The sequence below is a fragment of the Nyctereutes procyonoides genome, unplaced genomic scaffold (genome assembly GCF_905146905.1).
Source record: "Nyctereutes procyonoides isolate TBG_1078 unplaced genomic scaffold, NYPRO_anot_genome, whole genome shotgun sequence".
NCBI classification, from domain to species: Eukaryota; Metazoa; Chordata; class Mammalia; order Carnivora; family Canidae; genus Nyctereutes; species Nyctereutes procyonoides.
Window position 1 is genome coordinate 29,595,234 of NW_026575052.1, and position 25,869 is coordinate 29,621,102.

The window sequence follows — 25,869 nt, forward strand, 5'->3', positions numbered from 1 at the left end:
CATCTCTTATACATGAGACAGGCAAAAATCCAAAAGCTTGAAAATACACTCTGTTGGCAAAACTGTGGGAAAAGGTACTCTTATATTCTGCTGGTATAAATACAAACTAGTAAATCCCTATAGAGAGAAATTTAGCGTTATCTAACAAAAATAGTTAAGTATTTACTCTTCCACCCAGGAATTCAATTTCTAGGAATTTACCCTGAAAATACACCCTCAACAATTTAAAAATACATATACAAGTGTATTCATCAAAGATTATCCGTAACTCAAAACTGATGGAAAGCACCTAAATGTCCAAGCATAGTTTAATAAACTATAGTACACATAGTAAACAGAGTAGTCTACAATTATTATTATTTTTTTTTACAATTATTTTTTAAAAATGGGAAGTTTGGGCAGCCCCGGTGGCGCAGCGGTTTAGCGCTGCCTGCAGCCCAGGGTGTGATCCTGGAGACCCTGGATCGAGTCCCATGTCGGGCTCTCTGCATGGAGCCTGCTTCTCCCTCTGCCTGTGTCTCTGCCTCTCTCTCTCTCTCTCTCTCTCTCTCTCTCTCTCTGTGTGTGTCTCTCTCATGAATAAATAAAATCTTTAAAAAAGTAAAAGATAAAGTTTTTATAAAATACTTTATTCTTATTCCTAGTATCCTAGAAACATACCAGATGTTTAATCTTCTAGAAGTTCTAAGGATTTGCTATAATACAGTACGATGTAATAATTTAAAATAATACTGAGCTGTTTTTTATAGGGTAAGACCAACCTCTTGAAGATTACAACTATAAACTCTGGTCAAAAAAAAACTATCTGAAGGTACTGGAGAGTGAACTAGAGCAACCATTTAAGAAGTCTACAAAATTATATGCTCAAAAACTATAAATAGATCATAATGGAGTCGTAAAAAAAAAGTTCAAATAACCCACAGGGAAGGCAGGAAAAGAAACAAAGTGAAAACCAAAAAACCAGAAACAGAAAACAAACAAAAAAATGACATACTTAGCTCTGATACGTCTATAATTATGTTAAATATAAAGTGTCCAAATGTAATAAAAGGCAGATTGGCAGAAGAGATTAAAATACATGCCCCAACTAGAGGCTATCTGTAAGAAACTTACTTCATGTATAACAACATACGTAGGTTGAGTAAAAGAATGGAAAAATACCATGTAAACATTAAAAAGGGAGGGAGGGGTAAATGAATGACTTCTTGTTAGGTAAAATAGATTTCAGAAAGCAAATAACAGGGTCAGAGTGGGAAATGGTACCCACAAGAATCCATATACAATTGTTCAAAGCAACTTTTTTCTAATAGCTGAAAACTAGAAACAACTAAATGCCCTATGATAGGTGAATGGTTAGAACAAACTTTAGTGCTTCTATATCATGGAATACTATTCAACCAACAAAAAACTATTCATATATCATATATGCAAAAACCTAGAAGAAACTCCAGAGAATTATGCTGGAAGAAAAAAGCCCATCTGAAAGGTTATAATAGGACTCCATTTAAATAACATTCTTAAAATGACAAAATTAGAGAAATAGAGAAAAGATTAGTGATTGCCAGAAGCTAAGGAGGGTGGTGATGGAAGAGAAGTGGCAGTAAAAGGCAACCAACAAAAAAGACCTTTGTGGTAATGGAAATGTTCTGTTTTGACTGTGCTGGTGTCAGTATCCTAGCTGTGATACTGTATTTCTGCAAGAAATTATCAGGAGGGCAGCCCCGGGGGCGCAGCGCTTTAGTGCCACCTGCAGCCCAGGGCCTGATCCTGGAGACCCAGGATGGAGTTCCTCATCGGGCTCCCTCCCTGCATGGAGCCTGCTTCTCCCTCTGCCTGTGTCTCTGCCTCTCTCTCTCTCTCTCTCTCTCTTGTCTCTATGAATAAATAAATAAAATATTTTAAAAAATTATCAGGAGAAAGTGGATGAAAGGTATAAAGGACTGCTCTGTACTATCTTTGCAACTTGCTGTAAATTGATTACTTCAAAATAAATAATTCTCGGTATATCAGGTCTGGAATGCTAAAACTGTTCATAGAAACTTGATATTAATAAAAACTTGCCCAATACCAGTTTATACCTTTGTCCACTCAGTCCATGATTTCTATTTAAAGGCCCTACACTGCTGGAGCAAAGCATTAGGCCAAAGCACTGTGAAGAAAAGAGCAGGTAACTTCACTCAATAATCTTAAAGGCAGGTTTGGATAGTACTTGTGGTAGTGATTTAAAAATATATACTGGGACAGAACTCTTCAGTCAATGAAATATTCCTCAATCTCTGTTTAGATAGGGAGACTGGCTGAAACCAAAAGAAAAAGACAATTCACACTTACTTGGGCAACCTTTAAAAAATATAGTCCCTCAAAATAATTTTTTAATTACACAGACCATTTATAAAAGGAACAGAAATTAAACGATAATTTCCCTAACAAGGCAGGTTATGGATGTTTAAGTGGTTATTAAAACTAGCTATAGGGGGAGCCTGGCTGACTCAGTGAGTAGAGCATGCAACTCTTGATCTCAGGGTTGTGAGTTCAAGCACCATGTTCCATGTGGGGCCTACTTTAAAAAAAACCATAGACAAGTCATAAATAGGCTATAATAATAATAGGCCATAAATAAAACAAAAAAATGAAAACCTTTTCTCCCTGCTGACCACCACTGTAATCATGCTCCCTAAAGGTAACCACAATTAAGTGTTGGGTAACACAAACAAAAAGAACAAAAATATCTACCCATTTATATTTTTTAAACAGGAATTATTTAAAAATCATACTTGCTTCCCTTTAGTAAGCTCTTTCCCTATCAGCAGGCACAGCAACTGATCAACCATGCGTAACTTCAACCGTGGAAAGCAAAACCTCAGAGAAGGTGAGGGGAAGTGGGGGGGGGGGCGGGGACGGGACTACTGTATGTATGTATCTTGATGAAGCAAGTACGTGGAGTTTGTGAATACAGCCGGAACAATAAACCTCAAACAGGACTGGACAGTCAAAAAAACATGCATTCCTTATTTGAGAAGACACTGCCAAACTATCCATAAGACAAATTGTACCAATTTATACTCCTACCAGTTATATGAATTAACCAAAACTTTACCAATATCATATATAAATACAGGAATTTCATTCTAATTTGCATCAGAATGAGACTACTATTCTGAACATTATAATGGTCATTTACCACCTTGTTTCTTTTTATGAAAATAGCCTGTTTTTCTCATAATGCCCTTTTCCTGCTGGGACACTGCTCACCTTTAACAATGATTTGTATGAGCTTTACAAAGGAAAGTAGCCCTTGTTACATGTCTTACAAGTATACTCTGCCAACTTTGCGGATTCAAATTCTTCTATAACGTATTTTTTGTAATTTTAGATGTTTTCTTTCTGTACAAATTTATCAATCCTTTCCTTTATGGCATTATACTTATGCATCCTCTTTAAAAGCCCTTTCCTAATTCCAGACAAGTACTGACTGAAGTTCAAAAGTGGTTAATACTGATCATTATAGAACAGTATCAATGAGCTGAGAGGATTAGAAATGTTTTAAGGGAGTTTACATAAAACATGAAGTTATTAAAGCATTTAATTCAATGTTGCAATCATGAAATAAATGCTACAAATAAATAATTCCAACATGAAATGCCTGATGAATCTTCAGGTTAATGTCAACACATCTGCTAACTTTTTCATTAATTAGTAAACCAAGCGTATCAAAACAAACAACTGGTAAAGTAAATATAGTTCTAAAACACTCTAAGGATTTTAACCTTAGAGCTCACTAAAAATCTATTTATTTTTACTATACATTTACTAACAAATCATAATTTTCTTATTTTAAAGATGAAACATAAAAAGTTTTTATTTAAGTTACATAAAACACAGTGTTCCAAAAGTATCCTTATCTTGGTACACCATTATGCTGTAAAAGATCAAAATGACTTGGGGCCAAAAGATACAGTAATTATGCAAGCAAGAACAATAAGCAAAGGAGACAGTTTGATTCTACTACACTTAGCAACATGACCAGTGTCTAATGAGCAATTTGAAAAATATGTCTGTCTACACATTACGTACACCATTTGGTAATACTCTCCCACTATAACCACGGGGAACTCCACTTATTGTCTTCTTCAATTATAGACAAAGAAATATATTTAAATAAGAAATATAAAATCTCTTCAAAACAAAAAGCAGAGAAAAATACTGACAATCATTATTATTGCTATCTTTTCTGAACTGATAATCTCTTAAAACTCAAACACGTGAAGAGATAAAATAATATTTTAATAATCAGGAATACTTTAGTAAGAGCATCACATTTTAAAATAAAGTAAGCAGATCTGAGATCTGGCATATTTCCCAAGAAAAAGCAGTATGGTATGGTACCATTCAAATTTTCAAAGTAAAATGTCCACTTTTCAAAGATAGGTAGAGCTACCTTCTATTTAATACAAAAGCATCTAGTAAAATAAAGCCAAAACTGCATCTCTAAAATAATTTTAACAGTGAATTTACAATAAGCTGGTTACTATTTTTCTTATGAACTCAACCCAAATATGCTGATTATTTCCTAATGGAAACAGCTAATTTACATGGCTTATATCAAAGTAAAACTACTTACAAGTGAATCTGCATCAGGACATTCCCTATTAAAATAAACAAAATATTAAAAAATAGTCAACTATTAGAACTATCTGATAAATATAGTATATTGAAAGTGTTTACTTGTTAAACATAACTTAAACTTTACAAAAACATTTAGAAAAATCAAATCATGAAGATTAAAATACACCAAATGATCTCAAAATTCAAAAGAGGGATGCCTGGGTGGCTCAGTGGTTGAGCAGTTGCCTTTGGCTCAGGGTGTGATCCCGGAGTCCCTGGATCCAGTCTTGCATGAGTTCCCCGCAGGGAGCCTGCTTCTCCCTCTGCCTATGTCCCTGCCTATCTCTCATGAATAAATAAAATCTTTAAGAAAAACAAATAAATAATAAAAACTTGTACTTCAAAAGTACTTCTTTTCCATGAATATACACATGAATCACATAAAGGAAGCTGTCAGTCCTAGAAAGATTTCTAGTGGCTTTTAATTCTTCCAGTTGAGAAAGTTCTCTCAAAGAAATTCTCTTTAAGAAGAAAGCTTGGCTTAAAAAAAAAGTCTACATTAATTGATAAACTATAAATAACATTTTACAATATATTCTTGTTAAAACTTCAGTTTCATTTGAAGTACTTTCCATAACTAGCACATACATAGAAGTCAAAAGCATTTTTCTCCAAATATGTTAAATGTGTAGTTAGAATTCTGCTTGAAAAAGCTTTCTGGTTTAATACAATAAGCTGTTGAAAATTGGTGTTTTATCATTTAACTGATAAATAGTAATTCGGATATAAACCAGCAAGAAAGTGTTTTAAACCTAAAACTAAAACAATAAAGACCAACATTCTCAAACACTTAAATCCATAAAGACATTGAGACCATGAGGAATAAAGTCAGAAGAATTTCTATGAATATATTCTAGAAGAATTTCACTAACAAAAATCAGAGTGCACTTTATTTTTTAAAAGATTTTATGTATTTACTATATGAGAGAGAGAGTGAGGGAGAGAGAAAGTAATGAGCAGGGGGAGGAAGAGGGAAAAGCAGACTCCCCACTGAGCAGGGAGCCCAACATGGGGCTCCATCCTAGGACCCCGGATCATGACCTGAGCCAAAGGCAGATGCTTAACTGATTGAGCCACCCAGGTGTCCCTCGAGTGCACATTTAAAAGGCATTTGGATTAGTTACATATTCAGTGGCTTGAGACAGTTAATGCATGTAATATCAGAATCTGCCACTTAAATAACAGACTGAAAACATATGTATTAGGTATACCTTGAGAGCCCAATGAGCAATAATGAAAATGTATTAAATTAATATATAGGATAAATGGGTCATCTCTACCCAAAGACTAAGCACAAACCAAAAAAATCTACAAATTGAAGAATTTTGTTAAAGGAAGAGAGGATAGAACAATGAAAAAATAATAAAAATAATGAAAAAAGAGGGAGATGACTACCCTGCTCTTAATCCAAATAGAAGCACCAAAGAGAATAAATGCAAGCCTCTTATGTCTTTCTAGCCAGTTAATTGTCACTTAAAATCGAAAATTTTGAAAAACAGCTTTCTTATTACTGGTATATTCCTATGCATACTCTGAGGAAATGTTCCAGAAAAGGTACTGTAATAATAATAAATTCAATTCTTCTACAGAATCAAATCATTTTAGATATTAGAGCACTCCTACTTTCTTCTTCTTTTTTTTTTTCTTTAGAAGATACAGTTTAAATATAAGTGTCAAAGTTCCAAACAGTTTATTCTCTGGCTTTCAGCCAGAGCTCTCCAGTCCTTGTGATGAAGCACTCATCTGTTTGCTTTCACAGTGGGCCGTAATGAGCCCTGCAGATGAAGCCCCAGGCAGAGAGCAAGCTCTGAGCAGGACCCCTCTTCTACAATACTGGCATTTCAAAGCCTTCAAGCTATGCACAGAAGCATGCCAAGAGCCTCCGGCATTTCAAACAAAGCAGTTTCCAACATCTTTCCTGCCTGCAAGTGTTGAAAGAAGGCAATCATGATGCAGTTGTTTAAGCACTGGTTTTCAGCCCTGGTCTTCTCAGTGGTAAAAAAATATTCCAATATCCAAGTGGCCTAATGATGGTACTGGGAAGTTACTGACCATGAAAAACTATTTTAAAAACACAAATTATACAAAAATATTCTAAGCTCCCTGAATGGACAGCTGAGAAAACCATGTATTATATTATATAATAAATATTTGAATTTAAGGCCTTTACTCTTTATAATATACTAACAGACGACCTGACTTTTATAATTTCACTTACAAATCCATTGCTTAGACTTCTGTAAGTATTTACAATGTTATAGAAACAAATTGTATTCCATCTCCTTAGCAAAAGACAGCTTTCATAAATGCTGAAAAAACATTTGCAGATGAGATGGTTAACTACAGATATAAACCACTCTGCAATTGGTCTTTATTTGTTAAAGCAAATAAAACTTGGGGGCGAGGAAGAAAGAGACATTTAAAATGGTAGGCACTCTGAGAAACTCAGATAAAAAGAATCTAACTAGTTAGGAGGTAATAATACCCAAAGCACAAACTGTTCTCTTACCCTGAAAATATGAGTGCCCAGCAGAGCTCTGCTAGAGAAGTAGGGATTTTAAACACATTTTTAGCCAGTGTTACTGAGTCAGCAAAGCATTTAAGATTTGATTACCATCTTATCAATCTATTTAAGGTTGAGGTAATTATAGAAAAAAAGGATTCATTTAATTCCAGTTTGTCTCTGGTAAGCCACAGATCTTAGAGATTCTCAACCCCAGGTATATGTTAGGAATCATACAGGCTGCTTAAAAGCAAATCAAACAAAAATTATGCTCAACCTCACATCCTGAGAATCTGGTTTAGCTGGTCTGAGGCAAAGCCGGGCAGAGATATATGTATTTTAATTTTCCATGTACTCTAATGTGTAGCCAATGTAAGAAAAAGAAAACTTCACTTACTCATTGAATTTATTATATGCAAATTATATATTCCTTGTAACCTAACATCTTAATTTAAAAAAAAAAGTATATTATATTTATACTCCATCTCCCATCTAAAATTGATGACCTAGTATAAATGTTTAAAACATGTTAGGGCTTTTGTTCTCCTCCATTTTCTATTTATGTGTACATATATTGCTGTGTGCCGAAATGTATATAGAGTTGTCTAGAAGGATTGTCATCAAATAGTTGACCGTGGGTTTTTTCTTAGACGTTAAGAAGACTTAGAAGAATTTTTAGTTTCTCCTGGACTTTTGTTTTCTAAAATATGTATGTATCATTTATAAAAAGAGTATCTTTAAAGTTTCAATTTTAAGACACTAAAATTTTCACCTTAAAATTTTAAAATAAGAAAAGTTAATACTTTTATCTAAAGCCAGATGAGCTAGCAAATGTACTTAGAAAAGTATAGCTTTCAACTCTGGACATACAGAGTTGTTTCTTAAGAAATTTTTTCTTCCCAAATTCAAAACACCAGTCTTATTCTTAATTACTTAATAACAAAGGATTTTGACAATATGAAATATACTTACACAGACTCTGCATCCTTTTCCTTTTTAATTATCCCTGGCAAGCCAAAAGTCTTTCTTTTCCTTGGTTTTATACCTTTAAAAAAATGTATATTGTTACAAAAATATAGTTGTTAGTTGATAAATATTTTAAACTTATGAATCTCTTGTATCTTGACACCTAATTTGCTCATATCAATAAATTTTTATGAAAGAAATCAAAGTATCACCTGCTAAATGCTAATATTTAAATCAGAGTTGCAATCCATTTTGAATTTTCTTAATATAGCCTATTATGCACCAAAAGATTCTAGAATATTCACTTGATCAATATAATTCTTTTTTCTTCTAAGTCTCCCCTAAATTACCTCAGACAAAATAAGCATTTGGAGATATCTTAAAACTTCAAAGAAAGTACATTATTTACTACATTAGATTCTGTTATAAATGCAGGTCAAGTCATGTTTCCTGTCTGAAAGGTCGCAAAATATATAAATATGTTGTTTTTTAAAAAGATGACACAACAGACCCATTAATAGTATACACAGAAAACACAGCATTCTTTTGCCCATATATTATCTTTAATATAAACAATGTTGTAAGTTGATCCTACCAGGAATGAAAAACAAAGGTCATCTTTGTTTGCCTAATATAGAAGTTCTTCCTTCCTCTCTTGCATGACAAATTTATTTGTTAGAGATCAGTCATGCTATTAATCGACAGAATTCAACATTTAACGTTTAGCTGTTTACTCTGACAACCACAGTATATCTAAGACAACTTCTCACCATATAAATGAGAAAACTCAAGAGTAGTTTTTTTTTTTTTTTTTAAACTCAGTGTTATACAGCTACCAAATACCACAGCCAGGATTAGAATCCAAATGTTTTAGAACAGGGTACTTGCTTTCATGCAAAATGAACTCCTTAAACCATACAAATGTATAGTATGTTGTAATATTATAAAGAACAAATACATTTTTATTCTCACAGAGTATTATTTACTATCCATATTTTTTAAAAGAGTATATTTATTTATTAATCTGAGAGAAAGAGCAAGAAAGAGTAAGAATGCAAACCAGGGGATGGAAAGGGAGGGAATGTCAACCTGAGCACGGAGCCTAAGCAGAGCTCCAACTCAAGACCCTGAGATCATGACCTGAGGTGCCACCCAAGAGCTCCTACTATCCACATTTTACAGTAAAGAAAGCTGAAGTACAGAGAACTTAAATAATTAATTGCTCTCAAACAGCTAATAACAATAAGAAGTGTAGACACCTGGGTGGCTCAGTTGGTTAAGTGTTCAACTCTTGACTTCTGCCCAGGTCATGATCGCAGTCATGAGATCTAGCCCAGCATAGGCTCTGCACTGGCCTGCTTAAGATTCTCTCTCTTCCAAAACTAGTGTATTATGCTAAGTGAAACAGGTCGGTCACAGAAAGATAAATACCTATGATTTCACTCATATGTGGAATTTTAGAAACAAAACAGATGAACGTAGGGGAAGGGAAGAAAATAAAATAAGATAAAGACAGAGAGGGAAGCAAACCATAAGACTCTAAAATACAGGGAACAAACTGAGGGTTCCTGGAAGGGAGGTGGGTGGGGGGATAGGGTAACTCGGCGATGGGCATTAAGGAGGGCACATGATGGAATGAGCACTGGGTATCATATGCAAATGGTGAATTACTAAATTCTACCCCTGAAACTAATATTACACTATACGTGAACTTCAATTTAAATAAAATCCTAGGGGGTCCCTAGGTGGCTCAGCGGTTTAGCACCTGCCTCCGGCCCAGGGCATGATCCTGGAGTCCTGGGATCGAGTCCCACATCAGGGTGGCTCCCTACATGGAGCCTGTTTCTCCCTCTGCCTGTGCCTCTCTCTCTCTCTGTGTGTGTGTGTCTCTAATGAATAAATAAATAAATATTTTTTAAAAATAAAAATATTTTTAAAATTTTTTAAAAATCTTGAAAGATATTCTTTCTTCCTCTGACCCGCTTTGCCCCACCCCAGCTCTAAAAAAAAAAAAAAAAAAGCCTAGGCACTGGAGTCCCTGACTCCTCCAATGAAAACCTTACATACATCAAACATTTTCTCCAAATTCTTACAGAAATGTTGGGAGAAAGAAAAATACAAAATTCTTTTCAAATTATTTCTAGTAGCTTACAAAGTGAGATATGTAAAATATGACAAAATTAGCAGACATTTATTGGTTTCATACTATGAAAATAATCCATATAAACAGGAAGGGGGCACCTGGCTGGCTCAGTCAGAGAAGCATGCCAACTCTTGATCTTGGGGTTGTAAACTCAAGCTCCACTATGGATATAAAATCTTTAAACAGACAGGAAGGGTTGTGAACCCTTCCTCCAAGTCATATTATCGCTCATTTTGAATGAAAGTAATAATAACATTAATATATAACCTCATTAATTACTGAAATGTTTCTCACTTTAGAATAAGCCCTTTAAAGGGAAACCCTCTTGGGGATCCCTGGGTGGCGCAGCGGTTTAGCGCCTGCCTTTGGCCCAGGGCGCGATCCTGGAGACCCGGGATCGAATCCCACATCAGGCTCCTGGTGCATGGAGCCTGCTTCTCCCTCTGCCTGTGTCTCTGCCTCTCTCTCTCTGTGTGTGACTATCATAAATAAATAAAAATTAAAAAAAAAAAAAGGGAAACCCTCTTATACTGTAGGTGAGAATGCAAGCTGGTGCGGACACTCTGGAAAACAGTGTGGAGGGTCCTCAAGAAGTTGAAAGTAGAGCTACCCTATGACCCATCAATTGCACCACTGGGTATTTATCCCAAAGATGAAATATAGTGATCCAAAGGGGCACCTACACTCCAATATTTATAGCAGCAATGTCACCAATAACCAAACTATGAATAAAGAGCCCAGATGTCCATTGACAGATGAATGGATAAAGAAGACGTGGTGTGTGTGTGTGTGTATATATATATACACACATATACATATATATGTATAATAGGATGTATAATATATATGTATATAACAGAATACTACTCAGCCATCAAAAAAAAAAAAAAACAAAATCTTGCCATTTGCAACAATGTGGATGGAACTAGAAGGTATTATGCTAAGTGAAAAAAGTCAATCAGAGAAAAACAATTATCCTTTAATCTCACTCATATATAGAATTTAAGAAACAAAACAGAGGATCATAGAGGAAGGGAGGGAAAAATAAAACAAGATGAAATCTGAGAGGAAGACAAACCATAGAGACTCTTAATCATAGGAAACAAACTGAGGGTTGCTGGAGGGGAGTGGAGTGAGGCAATGGGGTAAACTGGATGACGGGCATTAAAAAGGGCACATGATGTAATGAGCACCGGGTATTATTTAAGACTGATGAATCACTGAACTCTACCTTGGAAACTAATAATACACTATATGTTAATTAATTGAATTTAAATAAAAAATAAATGTAAAAAAAGTCTTATACATTAATATGTTTTAATGATTTTCACATTAGTGACATGAGAATGTTTAAAAATGGATGTCAATAAAAAAAACAATCTCAATGTAGATTTGAAAATAAATACATGTTACATTTAATCTTTTAAGATTTATATTCTAACACACTCAATATTCCTTCGGGCAAGCCTATTGTTTATTTATTAAGTGAAGAATAATATCTGTAGGGCTTCAAACCAAATTTCATTATGGGTTCTTCAGATTTTTTGTATCACTCCACAGACATGTTGACAACACTAAATAATACTCTTGATTTATTCAATAAACAGAAGATATTAGCTAGTTACCATGTATTACAAGTAGTCAGCTTACCTTCTACTGCACTAGCAGGGTCACATTCTTCAAATTCAATAAGTCCTAAACAAACAAAGGAACAAAAGATGAACAAAGTTAGTAAAAGTTTAAAAAAAAAAAAGCTGATGGAAAACAATCAGCTCACACCCCTTTACATCTTTTTAACTGACTTGATGTGTTCTCGTGTTATTTGATAGCGTTAATTGAAATATCAGTAATAATTTTAAAATTCAAATAATCCTAACAGTGACAAAAATTGAGACTAGCCTATTATTATGATCACAATTTACTGAAAAGCCTTTATATATAATACTATAGAACTGGAGACACAAACCTAATCTGTCATTTCCGCTTTCAAGGAGCCTGCAGGATACTTGAGAGAAAACAAGAATAAAAGGCAGTTGCTGAATCTTTCGTTGTGTTCATGGGGAGGACAGGGGGGCCAACATAGTAAATACTACTAGAATGCAAGCTTGGGAATTTGTCTCACAGACCACTGTGAACTAGCAAATAATAGGTCTTTAACAAATATCTGCTGACCAAGTAAATGCACTAATTACATAGTAGCAAAGTGGCGATGCTCTAACTGTACAGTGGGGTCAAGAGTGTGAACTTGTAGTTTGCAGGTGAAGATTTTCATGTGAGGAGATACACAAATGCCCCTGCAAAGTGGTCTTATAAGAAAATTAATTTAGCACTGGTTATGAGGGATAGAGTAGAGAGAGAGGAAGATGATAAAATAGAAACCAGCTGAAAAACAATTTAAATAGCCTTCAAATGATAGATAGATCTACTAAGACTAGCCATAAGTGCCATATAATTTCATATATGTGGAATACCAAATTATTTAGGTAGTACAGAAAGTTAGCAAAAGCTTGTATCACTGTTCTACTGAAATATCTGCAAAGCTCTAAGTATCAGACTAAAAAATTATCTTCTATTAAACTGTCATTTTTAAAAAACTGCCCTATTTTTTAATACTAAATTCATGCAAGTCTAGTATTTTTGTGGAATAACTTATTAATGGTAATAGATTCAACATATTATTTCAAAAAATTTAAAAACAGAGCATGAGGAGTGGAAAATGGAAGACTTCATTACTGGTTCTTCTGAGATGTTAAGCTTAACTGTAAAACTCTATGTATAAGTTCATAATCAGAGTTCTCACTAATCATTCCATTATAAAAGAAAGCCACTGATTAATAAGAAAGATTTCTCTACAAGTAGGAACATCTAAACATATTGGCTAAAATGTCCTTCTTAACCCCAAATCTGAGATCCACTTCTTTGCTTCTGGTTTCTATTCAAATAGAAGCATTTAGGGATCATCAAACATTAGCATTTAGGGATAAGCAAAATAACTTTTAAAAACTCATAAAAGTGAGTTGATAAACAACGTCCTAATCAAATAATTAGATATACCTTTCTTACTAAAGTATTCTTATCATATATATCATGTGACTAAAATTAAAAAATACATTCACTACTTCCACCCCCCCCCCCAAAAAAAAGCCTTAGAATCAGAACATGGTCCAATTAAAAATTTAAAGGCTCCAAGTTCACTCTGCAAATCTGAAAGCTAAGAATTCATTAAATGAAAGGGTAATGAGCTTGCTGTTAGAATCCATTAAGAGCTAAGTTAACAGTTTACAAACAGATGAAACTGAAAGATCAATAAAAGTAAAGAACCGTAGTATGTCCATCTGATAATTAGCAACTAGTTGATGTAAAAATTGTGAAAAATCTCTACCTAAATTACCAACAGTTTATTATGTATGATTAGTTTTATCACTTACTAATAAACCTTAAGAGACTATGTTCACCTGTCAAATAAATCTGAGGGTTCCTACACTTACACATCACATAATCTGTGCCCTTAACTATTTACAAAATCTCAAATACTCAGGCTATGGGCTTATGCCTGAGAGGAAAAACAAAACGTCAATGCCAAACAAACTGCGTTATTTAAAAATATTTTAAAAGAGAACCTAAAAAGACTTCTATGACATTACCTCAGCAAATAAGATATATATTTTTTTTAACATCTTTGGATGCCTTCATATATGTGAAAATAGCAAAGGCATCCCTTAACTCTACCAAAATTCCCTCCAACAAAACTTTACATTTTTTTCCTCATGAAACCTTTTTCCTATACCAGACATATCCCGATTGCTTTTCCCTTTACCTTTTCTAAATATCCCTTTAAAATCCATTTGGAATTAGGGAAATGTTCAATAGAAATAAACTATTCAGAATCACAAACATTTTTGAAGTATAAAGTGCCAGATCCTTTCGAATTGTAAAATATATATAAAAATTTTAAACTGAGTACCTTCAGTACATAAGTTTTTCTATTAAAGACAGAAACATGAACGGTTTCTGGTATAATAAAACTAAATATACCTTAAAAAAAAAACGTCAACTCGTGCATGAAAAAGATTTTCTTTTTTAAGTGGCATATGCTCCACATGCTGCTTCACACGGCAAAGCTTTGCGTGCCTGGCTCTGTGCCAGTTGACAGCTCAGCTGGATATCAGTGCACATTCTGACCCCCCTTGTAGCATGTCACTTCTGAAATGTTTCACAAGTAGAAAGTTTATTCAGCATCTCCCTCAAATGCAGTCCACTGCCCATCATTCTGCTATTTAATCATAAGACGAGTTACTTTTTTTGACAGTCCCAAAGCCAGAGTGAGAATCAGAAAGAATAGTTTGCTACAACTGGAATTTCAACTGTTTTAGGGTCAATTAATTCTGTTGTCAAAATAAATAACTGCTCCTAGTGCTTAGATTTTATACTGGGCCACAAGGGCAATTTAATTTGTATAAAAGCAAATAAGACCATTTTGGCTCTACCTCCTGATGCTCTTTTACACATTATATAAAAATGCCATCATGAGTTCAATTAAAGGCAGACCTCCAAAAGGTCAACAATAAAGTAAAACAATTCTTAGAGAGGATTTTTCTTTAATCATCAGATAGCAATAAATTATTGATAGAAAGAAAGAAAGAAAGAAAGAAAGAAAGAAAGAAAGAAAGAAAGAAAGAAAGAGAAAGAAAGAAAGAGGGAGGGAGGGAGGGAGGGAGTCAACCACCTAAAGACTTCATCTAATTCTAATTTGAATTGAAATTTTTAAGAAATGTTACAGGAGAAAAGACAATTTAACAGCAATCTTTAATCAACACAAACATTTTGTGGATGAGGTACAGTATTTTAAAAAGTAAAACATTTACTAGTTCCCATTGTTTTGAAATCAATTCTAAATCTCAGGGCACCAACAGGACAAATTTACAAGTCTGTCTAGTTAATAACTGGCCCGAAAACTGAAATAATAAGGCTGGGCTATGCAAGTCAAGCATACTTCTGCATAGGCCCAACTCAAACCACAAAACACTTGGTTCTAACTAGAAGTCAAAACAATGTATATGAACATGCCCAGATCCCAAAGTCTAATAATAAGAATGATGATAATAGGGGGTGAGGAGGGAACCAAGACACAGGAGAGAGGGAGGGAAAGAGGGGAGGGGATGGGGGTGGGATCATGAGTCATAACAATGGAAGTCCATGCCTAAATTTTCAAGCTTCCTCCTGAGCCTGTGGAACCCAGCACAGCCACATTCCTAGATGCCGGGAGGGCGAACTCAGGCACGAAAACAACATCAAACTCCAGCTTGTGGAGAAGTACAAAGGGCATGGAGCTCAAGTTCTGGTTCTGCCACCTGCCTGCTGGCTAATTACCTTAAACTAGTTACTCTACTTGAACCTAGGTCGTATCATTTCTTTTTTTTTTTTTTTTTTTTTTAAGAGAGCAAGAGATATTGAGAGCATGAGCCGGGGAGAGGCAGAGGAAAAGAATCCCAAGCAGACTTCCTGCTGAGCACTGAGCCTGAGCCCTATGTTGGGCTCGATCCCTCGACCCAGAGATCATGACCTGAGCCAAAATCAAGAGTGGACGCTTAACTGACTGAGCCACCCGGGCAACCCCCCCAGGTCGTATCAATTTTACAAATGCTACTGCAGAATATAACCTTCTACCATATTTGTTTTCCCATTCTCTACATATACCCGTACACACATACAGATTTTTTTCTTACTTTAAAGATTTTATTTATTTATTCATGAGAGACACACAGAGAGAGACACATAGGCAGAGGGAGAAGCAGGCTCCCTGTGGGGAGCCTGATGTGGGACTCCATCCCAAAACCCTGGGGTCACACCCCGAGCTCAAAGCAGATGCTCAGCCACTGAGCCACCCGGGTGCCCCAAATGAGGAGTTTTAGAATGTAATAGTGTCAAGGTCCTGCCCTAGACCCCTGAAATCAGAATTTCCAGGGCAGTGAACTATCTGTGCATTTTTTAAAAAAAGAGATGGGGGAGGGAGGGAGAGGGAAAGGAAAGGGGAAAGAGAAAAAGAAAGAGAAAGAAGGGATAGATGGAAGTAATGATGTAAAGAAGAGAAAAATGAAAAGGAAAATTTCATCTAGTTCTCCAAACACAGAATCTTAACGTAAAATATAATCTCCTACGTCCAAAATCTGACAATACCTCCATATTCCTAGACTGAGTCATGTCTCCATCCTCTGTGATACTGATAAAACCTTGGGTGATTATACCGAGCTCACTAAATCTCTCCGCCCCTCCCCCCCAGAACCTCCCCCTTCTACACACAAGTGGTGCAGAAGCCATGTCTATACTACATGACCTAGTCAGAATGAACTAACATAGAAGGATTACTTGATCCAAGATTACCCGGACCAGTTTCTTTCTCCCAGAAATCTGTAAAGGGACTAAAACCTGGGTTAATTCTGAGCTGTGGCTGCAATTAAAGAACAAGCAGAAATACCTAGAAATTACAGAGAGGTCACCTTATGTCACGTGCCTGGAAAAACAAAGAAAGCCACTGTGCAAAGAAAAAAATAAAGCAGTAGAAATACAGAGGTCAAATGAAGGAAACATGATACCCCGTGTTCCTACAGGTTTGGGTTTCCTTTTGCAGCCTGGCTATATTCCTGACTTTGGATGCTTGGGATATCTCTCTTTCCAGTAAATTTTCTTTTAAATTCAAAGTGTTTAAGCTAGCTTCTTTAACATACTGCAAAAAGAATGAAAACTCTGTCCTTGTTATTATGCACATATAAAAATTGTAATCAGCTTACCTTACTTTTTACTTCTATTTTGTTGCCAGTGTTTATACATTTAACGTTTTTAGTGGCTACTTCAAATTAATGAAATAAGCTTTTATTAAACAAAGCCTGCTCAAAACATTTTAATCTTTATTCACAATTCAGGATTATTATTATTATAAGAATCAATTACTATGCTATAACTGCAGATGTAGTTAGTACAAGGTGTCAGAATAAAGTATTTCTGAGCCCAAAAAGAAGAGCAGAATCAGCTTTTGAAAAAGATTATGGGGATCCCTGGGTGGCTCAACAGTTCAGCATCTGCCTTCAGCCCAGAGCGTGATCCTGAAGGCCCGGGATTGAGTCCCCTATCGGGCTCCCTGCATGGAGTCTGCTTCTCCCTCTGCCTGTGTCTCTGCCTCTCTCTCTCTCTCTCTCTCTCATGAATAAATAAAATCTTTTTAAAATATTTTTTAAAAGCTTTAAAAAAAGGAAAAAAGATTATGTACTACTGTGAGGTACACAATTCTAATGAGATCATTCCTGCTACTATGCTACTTAAGAAGTATATTTTCTTTTTTTTAATTTATATTAATTTTAAGATTTTATTTGTTTATTCATGAGAGACAGAGAGAGAGAGAGAGAGAGAGAGGCAAAGACACAGGCAGAGGGAGAAGCAGGCTCCATGCAGGGAGCCTGACGCAGGACTCGATCCCAGGACCCTGAGATCAAACCTGCGCCAAAGGCAGATGCTCAACCACTGAGCCACCCAGATACCCCTCTTCTTAGCTATTTTTAATTTTGCTTTCTACATAAGGGTTTCTGCTTCTCTGACTTAGAAGTTATTTGTATATTTGACATTATTGCAAATCCTGAGAGCTCTAGAAAGATGATCTTAGATTTTTAAAAAAATATTTGCTTTACCCTATACGTTAGAATAATAAACATAGGGGGCGCCTGGGTGGCTTAGTTGGTCAAGTGTCTGACTCTCAATTTCAGCTCAGGGTCCTGGGATATAGCCCTGCCCCACCACCTTCAGCTACACGCTCAGCAGGGAGTCTGCTTAAGATTCTCTCACTCCCTCTCTCTCTCTGCCCCTCCCCATACTGCTTGTTCACTCACACACACACACACATGCTCTCTCTCTAAAATAAATAAGTCTGGGGCACCTGAGTAGCTAGCTCAGTTGGTTAATAAGCATCTGCCTTCAGCAGGAGTCATCATTCTGGAGTCCTGAGATGGAGCCCTGCATCAGGCTCCCGGCTCAGCAAGGAATCTGCTTCTCCCTCTTCGTCTGTTCCTCCCCCCAACTTGGGTGTGCTCCCTCTCTCTCTCAAATAAAATACAAAATCTTTTTAAAAAAAACAAAATAAACCTTTTTAAAAAGTAAATAAAATAATAAACATAATGTAGAAGCTAAAATTCTCCAAATACCTCAATCAATTTCATTTAGGTAGTATGACCACAGGAATATAATTTCTCCTTTTTCCTTTGTGGCTGACTGTTTCTCATGTGTACCTTTCACAGGATTTTCATATTTTTATCTTGAACACAGTTTAATCCCTGGAAGTTCTCAAATGAGAGCTATAAACCTATATCATCATATAATGAAAATACAGGTAAGTTTTTCAGCAAAATCTTCCAATTAAACATATTTATATACACTGGTCTACCAACTTTTTAGGTTATTTATCCTTTTGTTTCTTATAAATGGAAACTTGCTTAACTTTCTGAATTATAAAAAGCATACACCAAAATTACCAGAATGACTATAAAATAGAAAACTCCCCAAAATATAGTTTTAATCCCCTCTCACAATTAAAATACCTGAGAATGGACAGAAATATTAGAATGTCCTTAGAACACAGAAGGATATTCACAATTAGAAAACACTTGTTTATTCATAACCCTTCAGACCACAGGCACTTTGATATTCAAAGCATCTACTTATACTGACTCAAATTCCAGAAGAGCCAGGCAGTACTTAAAAAATAATGACAAGAAGAGTATGGAGGTTCCTCAAAAACTTAAAAATAAAACTACCATATGATCCAGCAACTCTTGTAGCTATTTATCATTCTCTCAAAAAGATATGTACACTCCCATGTTCACTGCAGCCTTATTTACAATAGCCACATAAGCATCCACTGACTGGGTAAAGGAAATGTGCTGTGAGTATACAATGGAATATCATGCAGCCATTAAAAAAAGAAAGAGATCCTGACATTTGGAATAATATGAATGGATCTTGAAGACATTATGCTAAGTGAATTAAGTCAGAAAAAGACAAATACTGTATGATCTCACTTCTATGTGGAATCTAAAGAAAACCAAACTCAAAGATACAGTCAAGAGACTGGTTGTTATCAAGAGTGGGGTTGGGGGGGTGAGGGGTAGTGAGATGGTTAAAGATGGTCAAAAGGTACAAACTTCTATTATGAGATAAGTCAGTCCTGGAGATAGAATAATATACAGCATGGTGACTATAGTTTATAATACTGTACTTGTACTTGAAAGCTAAGAAATTAATTCTTAAAAGTTCTCATCACAAGAAAAAAAAACTGTAACCATGTAGGCCCAAGTACCCAAACTTACTTTGGTAATCATTTCTCATATGCATACATCAAATCATTACGTTGTACATCTAAAACAAACACAACACTATATGTCAATGATATCCTAATTTTTAAAAGATTTTTATTATCTATCCCTTTATTTGAAGAGAGTGCACGCACACACGTGTTCACGAGTGGGGAGAGGGGCAGAGGGAGAGGGACAAGGATACTCTAAGTGGAGCCCAATACGAGGCTCAATCTCACAACCCTGAGATCACGACCCAAGCCGAAACCAAGAGTTAGACACTTAACTGACCTAGCCACACAGGTACCCCATCTTATTCTTTAAAAAGTAATGACAAAAAAGCCACTTCATATAATAAGCTGTATATAATAGTCTCAATGAATAGGAAAAAAAGTTTTAATGCTCTCAAAGTGTTTGATTTACATAAGAAAATTGGACATAAAATTAGAGGTTGTAGCTTTGAACAGATAACTAACGAAAAATAGATTTTAAGATATACCAATAGTTTAACGAACTGGGCCTCTTGTTTTATTTTTAAAATATAAATCCCAAAGGACAAAAATTAGTTCAAGAAGGAATTCATCCACCAGAGGGGGCCCTTACAAAACAGGAGAAATAAAATGTTAACAGCAATCAGCAGTATATACAATTAAAGGTTAGACTACATTTCACAAAACAAAATCCTTTAAGTCTGTGAATTCCATTATATAATCAAATGCAAAATTTTGATTATATTACTTTTACGAGAAACAAAATTTTCATCACTGAAATAGGCCCCGAGACTCATCTGTTCAGGTGCCCATAAGCCAAACAAACACAGAGCTATAACTCATTATCCACCACAAGCCAACTAGAGAAGTAATATTTATTCCACCTCCTCCACTCTGGCACCATTCTTTCTTTTTAAAGTTAGTTCTAGGACCACTTTTTTTGAAAATCAGTAATTTATAGTCACAGTGTCAACAGTCACCCTAGAACAGTCACCCGATTCTGGATTTAGTGATTATTCTAGGAAAGCCCATGTCATCACCACTCCTGGCCTCTGTCCTACAGCTTACCATTTAGCTACAGGGATTTTCTACATGTCACAGTTTATCTTGAGGCCAGTAAGTTTAAATTTATAAAGAAACAATATCTATCAGTAGCTGCCCATTAATCAGAAATGTATTACTTTTTTAACATAACACTTATTACTCAATAAATGTTAAATTATCTCATATAACCCTCATAATAACCTCATGAAGCAAATACTATTATTATCCCCACTTTACAGATAAAGGTAATGAAGCTTAAAAATTTCATGGCTAGTAAATAACACTACGAACTATAGGGCTAAGTATTACAACAGATAAGAAAATAACTTAATTTTTTTTTTAAAGTTTTATTTATTTTAGAGAGAGAGCTTGAGCCCGGGCTAAGGGAAGGGCAGAAGGAGAAGCAGAAAATCCCAAGCAGACTCCATGCTGAGCATGGAGCTGGACATGGGGCTCAATCCCAGGCCCCATGAGATCGCAAGCCTAGGCAAAATCACCAGCCGGACACTCAACCAACTGAGTTGGCACCACCCAGGCACCCCTAAAATAACTGAAATTTTTATCGAGCTAATTCACATACAGCTGTAAAGGAAAAAATACAGGGAGATTCCTTGTACATTTTGCCCAACTTCCTGAAATGATAACATTTTGCAAAACTACAATATAATGTCACAAACAGGATACCGATAATAATACAATCTGCAGATTTTGTTTAGTGTTATAAGTCACTTTTTCCAGCCAATACATCCTTGCTTTTATTGATCAACCCTTCTAACTACTCTATATAAAATCTGTATTTGTTCTCCAACTGTTTTCATCTCTCTTAACTGGTCTTCACTTATAATTTAATCTTTTTTTGAGAAAGAGACAGCAAGTGTAGGGGGTGAGGGACAGAGGAGGAAAAAGAGAATCCTAAGCAGGCTCCACGCCCAGCAAGAAGTCCAACATGGAGCTCGCTCTCATGACCCTGAGACCATGACCTGAGCCAAAATGAGGAGTCAGACGTTTAACCAACTGCACACCGCCCAGGCACCCCATAATTTAATCTCTTTACAGGGTATTTTAGGGTTTCATACTTTTCTGTAGTTACATATCTCATTCTCTTGATATATGTAAACTTACTCAGTTCTATTCTAATTTCTCCAAAGCATAGGCCCTGGGGTCAAGAACCCTGGCATTTTACTATCTGCTCTGCCATCTACTACCTTAGGCCAATCATTTAACCTCTCACCATTTCCCTCATCTTTATTATGAGAATAACAGTACCTATTTCAAACAGTTGCTGAAGATCAAAGTTTGCCTGCAAAATGGTTGGCACAGTACATGGCAGAGAGTGTCTCACTAAACTTTAACCAGAATTACTATTCCTCACCAAGACTCTTCGAATAGCAAATCCATCCACTGCAACCTCTCTAACATTCTAACTTTACTATTATACGTCCATTTGTTCATTCACTCAACAAAAATGTACTGTTTACACATAAACAGGTGAATCAAATACAGAACTTTCCTTCATATCTGCACAATTATTAAAATCTAAGGTAGACAGCACTAATAACAAAGGAGAAAAAAAAAGTTAAAGTTCTCTGGCACTTTCAATGGAGGAAGTAGCAAATGACCCAGGTATTTAAGAGTTTATGTGCTTAACAAATAAACGGGAAGAGACATGAGGCAGAAATGAAGTACAATACAGCATTTCCTAGAATAAGAACATAAGGGCACCCAAGGTACCCCAGGGTAAAGGGGGCAGGTATAGGAAATAGCAAGCAGTTCCAGTCAGCTACAGTGAGGGTAAGACTAAAGACTATCAGAGATCCTGAGAAGCTTTAAATCCAAATCCAGAGCCTAATCATTCTGTCTATAATGAGAAGTCAAAGATTTATGAGTACTGCAATAAGTTCACAACTGTATACTCAAAATATGAATGTGCTGTAACATGTAAAATAGGTTAGAGAAGTGCCAATACTCAGAAACCTACCACTGCAATTGATCAGGTAGGTAGAGAAAGCATGAAAAGAAGATCTGAAGGGAAAAATACTAACATAAGTGAACCAATGATCTGAAAGTCAATAAAATCTGAAAAGAAAAAGTGAAGATTTAGGTTAAGTCTTAGTTCTGGGAACGGCACTAAAGAAAAATGGCTCCCCGACTTCCCAAAAAATCACCCATTTTCCTGAATTTCAAATTTTTATTTGAATTGGATATTTTAATTTCTTTACTAGACTGAATTATTTTTACCTGGAGAATGAAACAAGTATCTTACAAGAATATGGTATAGTAACCAATATACAAAATCAAGAAATCTGGAAGACTCTATGCTGAGCAGGGCAAAAGAATAGGCTACTTAGTATATGTGATATATCATAATATGCTTATTAAATGTAAGATTCAGAATATTGTCATTGTTTGTTCATAAAACAGGAACCAGGATTCCTATATATCTCCAGTGTCTCAAACACCATCTGAAATACTTTTTAGCATGCAACAAATATATTTGTTGAATACATATGTCAATAAGAAAATTTAAAAAGTTGTTAAGTTTTATGAAAGGTTCTCTGTTAGCCTCAATGCTCTGAGGGCTCAATATTCTCTCCCACTTTTCCTTCTGTTCATAGTGAATATAGATAAATGAATATAGATAATGATACTGCAATCACGTTGTATGGTGATAGATAGTAGCTACACTTCTGGTGAGCATAGCATAACCCTTAGAAAGATGAATCACCATGAAACATGTGAAACTAATGTAACATTGTGTCAGTGTGTCCATATACTCAAAAAAATTTCTTAGAGCTCCACAAAGGGCTCTGTGCTGGGCATGGAGCCTACTTAGGATTCTCTCTCTTCCTCTCCCTCTGTTCCCACCCCAATCCCCCACCCCTGCTTGTGTGAGCTCTCCCTCTCTTTAAAAATAAAAAATCTTAAAATTAAAAAAAAAATTTCGTAGTTAAAAATTTAAAAATAAAAATAAACTGCACTTTTGTTAACTCTTTGAAAAATGTAAATAAGCAACATATTAATTTACTAAAGGTTATAACTACTTTAATATTAAATTATTAACCACTAAAGGCCAAAATAAAAATATTAATTTAACATATTATCAGATACAAAGTAAATGATATTTGATATTTTACAGATTTTTAGATATCTCCCAGGCTCCATTTTGCAGTTTGGGAATTTAAAAGCAAATATATTTGTTGCTGGATGAGAAATTTGTATACATTTCCTGACAGTTTATCATCTTACCAGGTCTTTCCTTCCCAGTGCCTTTTGACTCAGCAAATTTCTGTATTAAGCTTTCAACTGTAGTATTAGCCATGTTATTTATAAATTCTTCATGGACCTATTAAAATGAAATAAAGATATTTTTTCTTTTTCCATTAAAAATTCTTACTATATTTCAGACAGAACTTGGACAAAGCAATTAAAATTTGTTACACCAAAATATGTGGCTTTTTTTGACCCAAAACCTTTGAGAACTTTCATTTACCTAACATGCTGTTATGTTACTCTGAGGGTACCAACCACTGTTTTACATGAAGATATAGCCCCACAGCCTTAGAAGTCAAGGCAGTTTCCTGTCCTCATCTTTGAATGTTTTAGACACATAATTCTTATATAAATTAAAACTTACACAGATCTCTAACAATCTTTGGATCCTTAATAATAAAAAATAATAGACCTCATCTTTCTCTACTCTATCTCAATGCACTCCAATTGTCATAATTAAACTGCTATTAGGGACGCCTGGGGGGCTCAGCAATTGAGCATCTGCCTTTGGCTCAGGGCGGGATCGAGTCCCATGTCGGGTTCCCTGCGTGGAGCCTGCTTCTCCCTCTGCCTATGTCTCTGCCTCTGTGTCTCTTATGAATAAATAAATAAAATCTTAATAAACAAACTGCTTTTATATTTTTTGGGGAAAAATGTTTTCTTAAAGGTTTTTTTTTAAGTAATTTCTATACCCAATGTGGGGCTTGAACTCTAAATGCCAAGATCAAGAATCACATGTTCCACCAACTAAGCCTGCCATGATTCCTATTTTTGGAAATTTCTAAACACAAGTTCTTTTCTTCTCTCAATTTTTTAAAACATTTTATTTATTTATTTGAGAGAGTGAACAAGCACAAGCAGGGAGGAACAAAGGGAGAGAGAGAAGCAGATTCCCCACCAAGTGGGGAGCCCAATACGGGACTCAATCCCAGGACACTAAGATCATAACCTGAGCCGAAATTAGACACTTAACTGACCAAGCCACCCAGGCTCCCCTCTAAGCACAAGTTCTATAACTTACTGCTGTTCTAAATTATAAAACAGCAAAACAATTTTTAAATATTAAAAAATTGATGAACTTCAGAATTTTAAAGTAAAAGGAATGAGCTATGGTTACTTTTTAACAACTGGTTTGAATTATCATCCTTGGTGGCCAATCAAAACACTCAGTTTATTTTATACTTAATACATGTAAATATATATTCTTTATCTGAAATAATCCGTTATCATATGGAGTTCTGGATTTTTAAAAAGTCATAAATCAACATAAAATTTTCATGATCAGTTCAACAAAAGAAAAACTTACCTGGCCTATTTGCAAATGAATTTCCTTTATAGCATTTGACAAGGATTCTATAATTTCCTTTATGTGAATGAGATGGGCTTCTTCAATATCTTGAAACTTCTGGATAACAAAAATGAAAAGTTACATATATACATAAAAGAAATACACTCTGAAATCAAAACTTTTTTTTATTATTATGTATTTTTTTTAGGTAATCTCTACAACCAACATGGGCCTTAAACTCAACCTTGAGATCAAGAGTCACATCCTACCAACTGGGCCAGAGGCCCCTGCAATCAAAAGACCTTTTAAATCATTTCAATACATCTAACCAAATTTAGTGAGTTAACATTATTATGTAATGTTTAATAATACTTCTAGACAAATGGGTCCAGTAAAAACACTGAAATGTTTAACTTTGTATTATGTTAACTTTTTGTTATGCCATTTTTTAGGCATATATGAACTTGTTCAGAGTTTGAAAACACCACATATTAAAATCTATAATCAGGGGATCCCTGGGTGGCGCAGCGGTTTGGCACCTGCCTTTGGCCCAGGGTGCGATCCTGGAGACCCGGGATCGAATCCCACGTCGGGCTCCCGGTGCATGGAGCCTGCTTCTCCCTCTGCCTATGTCTCTGCCTCTCTCTCTCTCTGTGACTATCATA

At 35.3% G+C, this 25,869-nt stretch overlaps 1 protein-coding gene across 2 annotated transcripts in view; it reads right to left on the bottom strand.

Moving 5' to 3' along the window:
• FCHO2 (FCH and mu domain containing endocytic adaptor 2) overlaps nt 1–25,869 on the bottom strand; it is a 115,871-nt gene that overhangs the window by 43,063 nt on the left and 46,939 nt on the right. For both annotated transcript variants that reach the window (XM_055331364.1, XM_055331363.1), the window contains exons 7-11: nt 25,223–25,321; nt 23,893–23,989; nt 11,928–11,972; nt 8,141–8,213; nt 4,622–4,646 (exon numbers count right to left, since the gene is read on the bottom strand). In XM_055331364.1, coding sequence (XP_055187339.1) covers nt 4,622–4,646; nt 8,141–8,213; nt 11,928–11,972; nt 23,893–23,989; nt 25,223–25,321 — 339 coding nt within the window. The remainder of the gene's footprint in view (nt 1–4,621; nt 4,647–8,140; nt 8,214–11,927; nt 11,973–23,892; nt 23,990–25,222; nt 25,322–25,869) is intronic.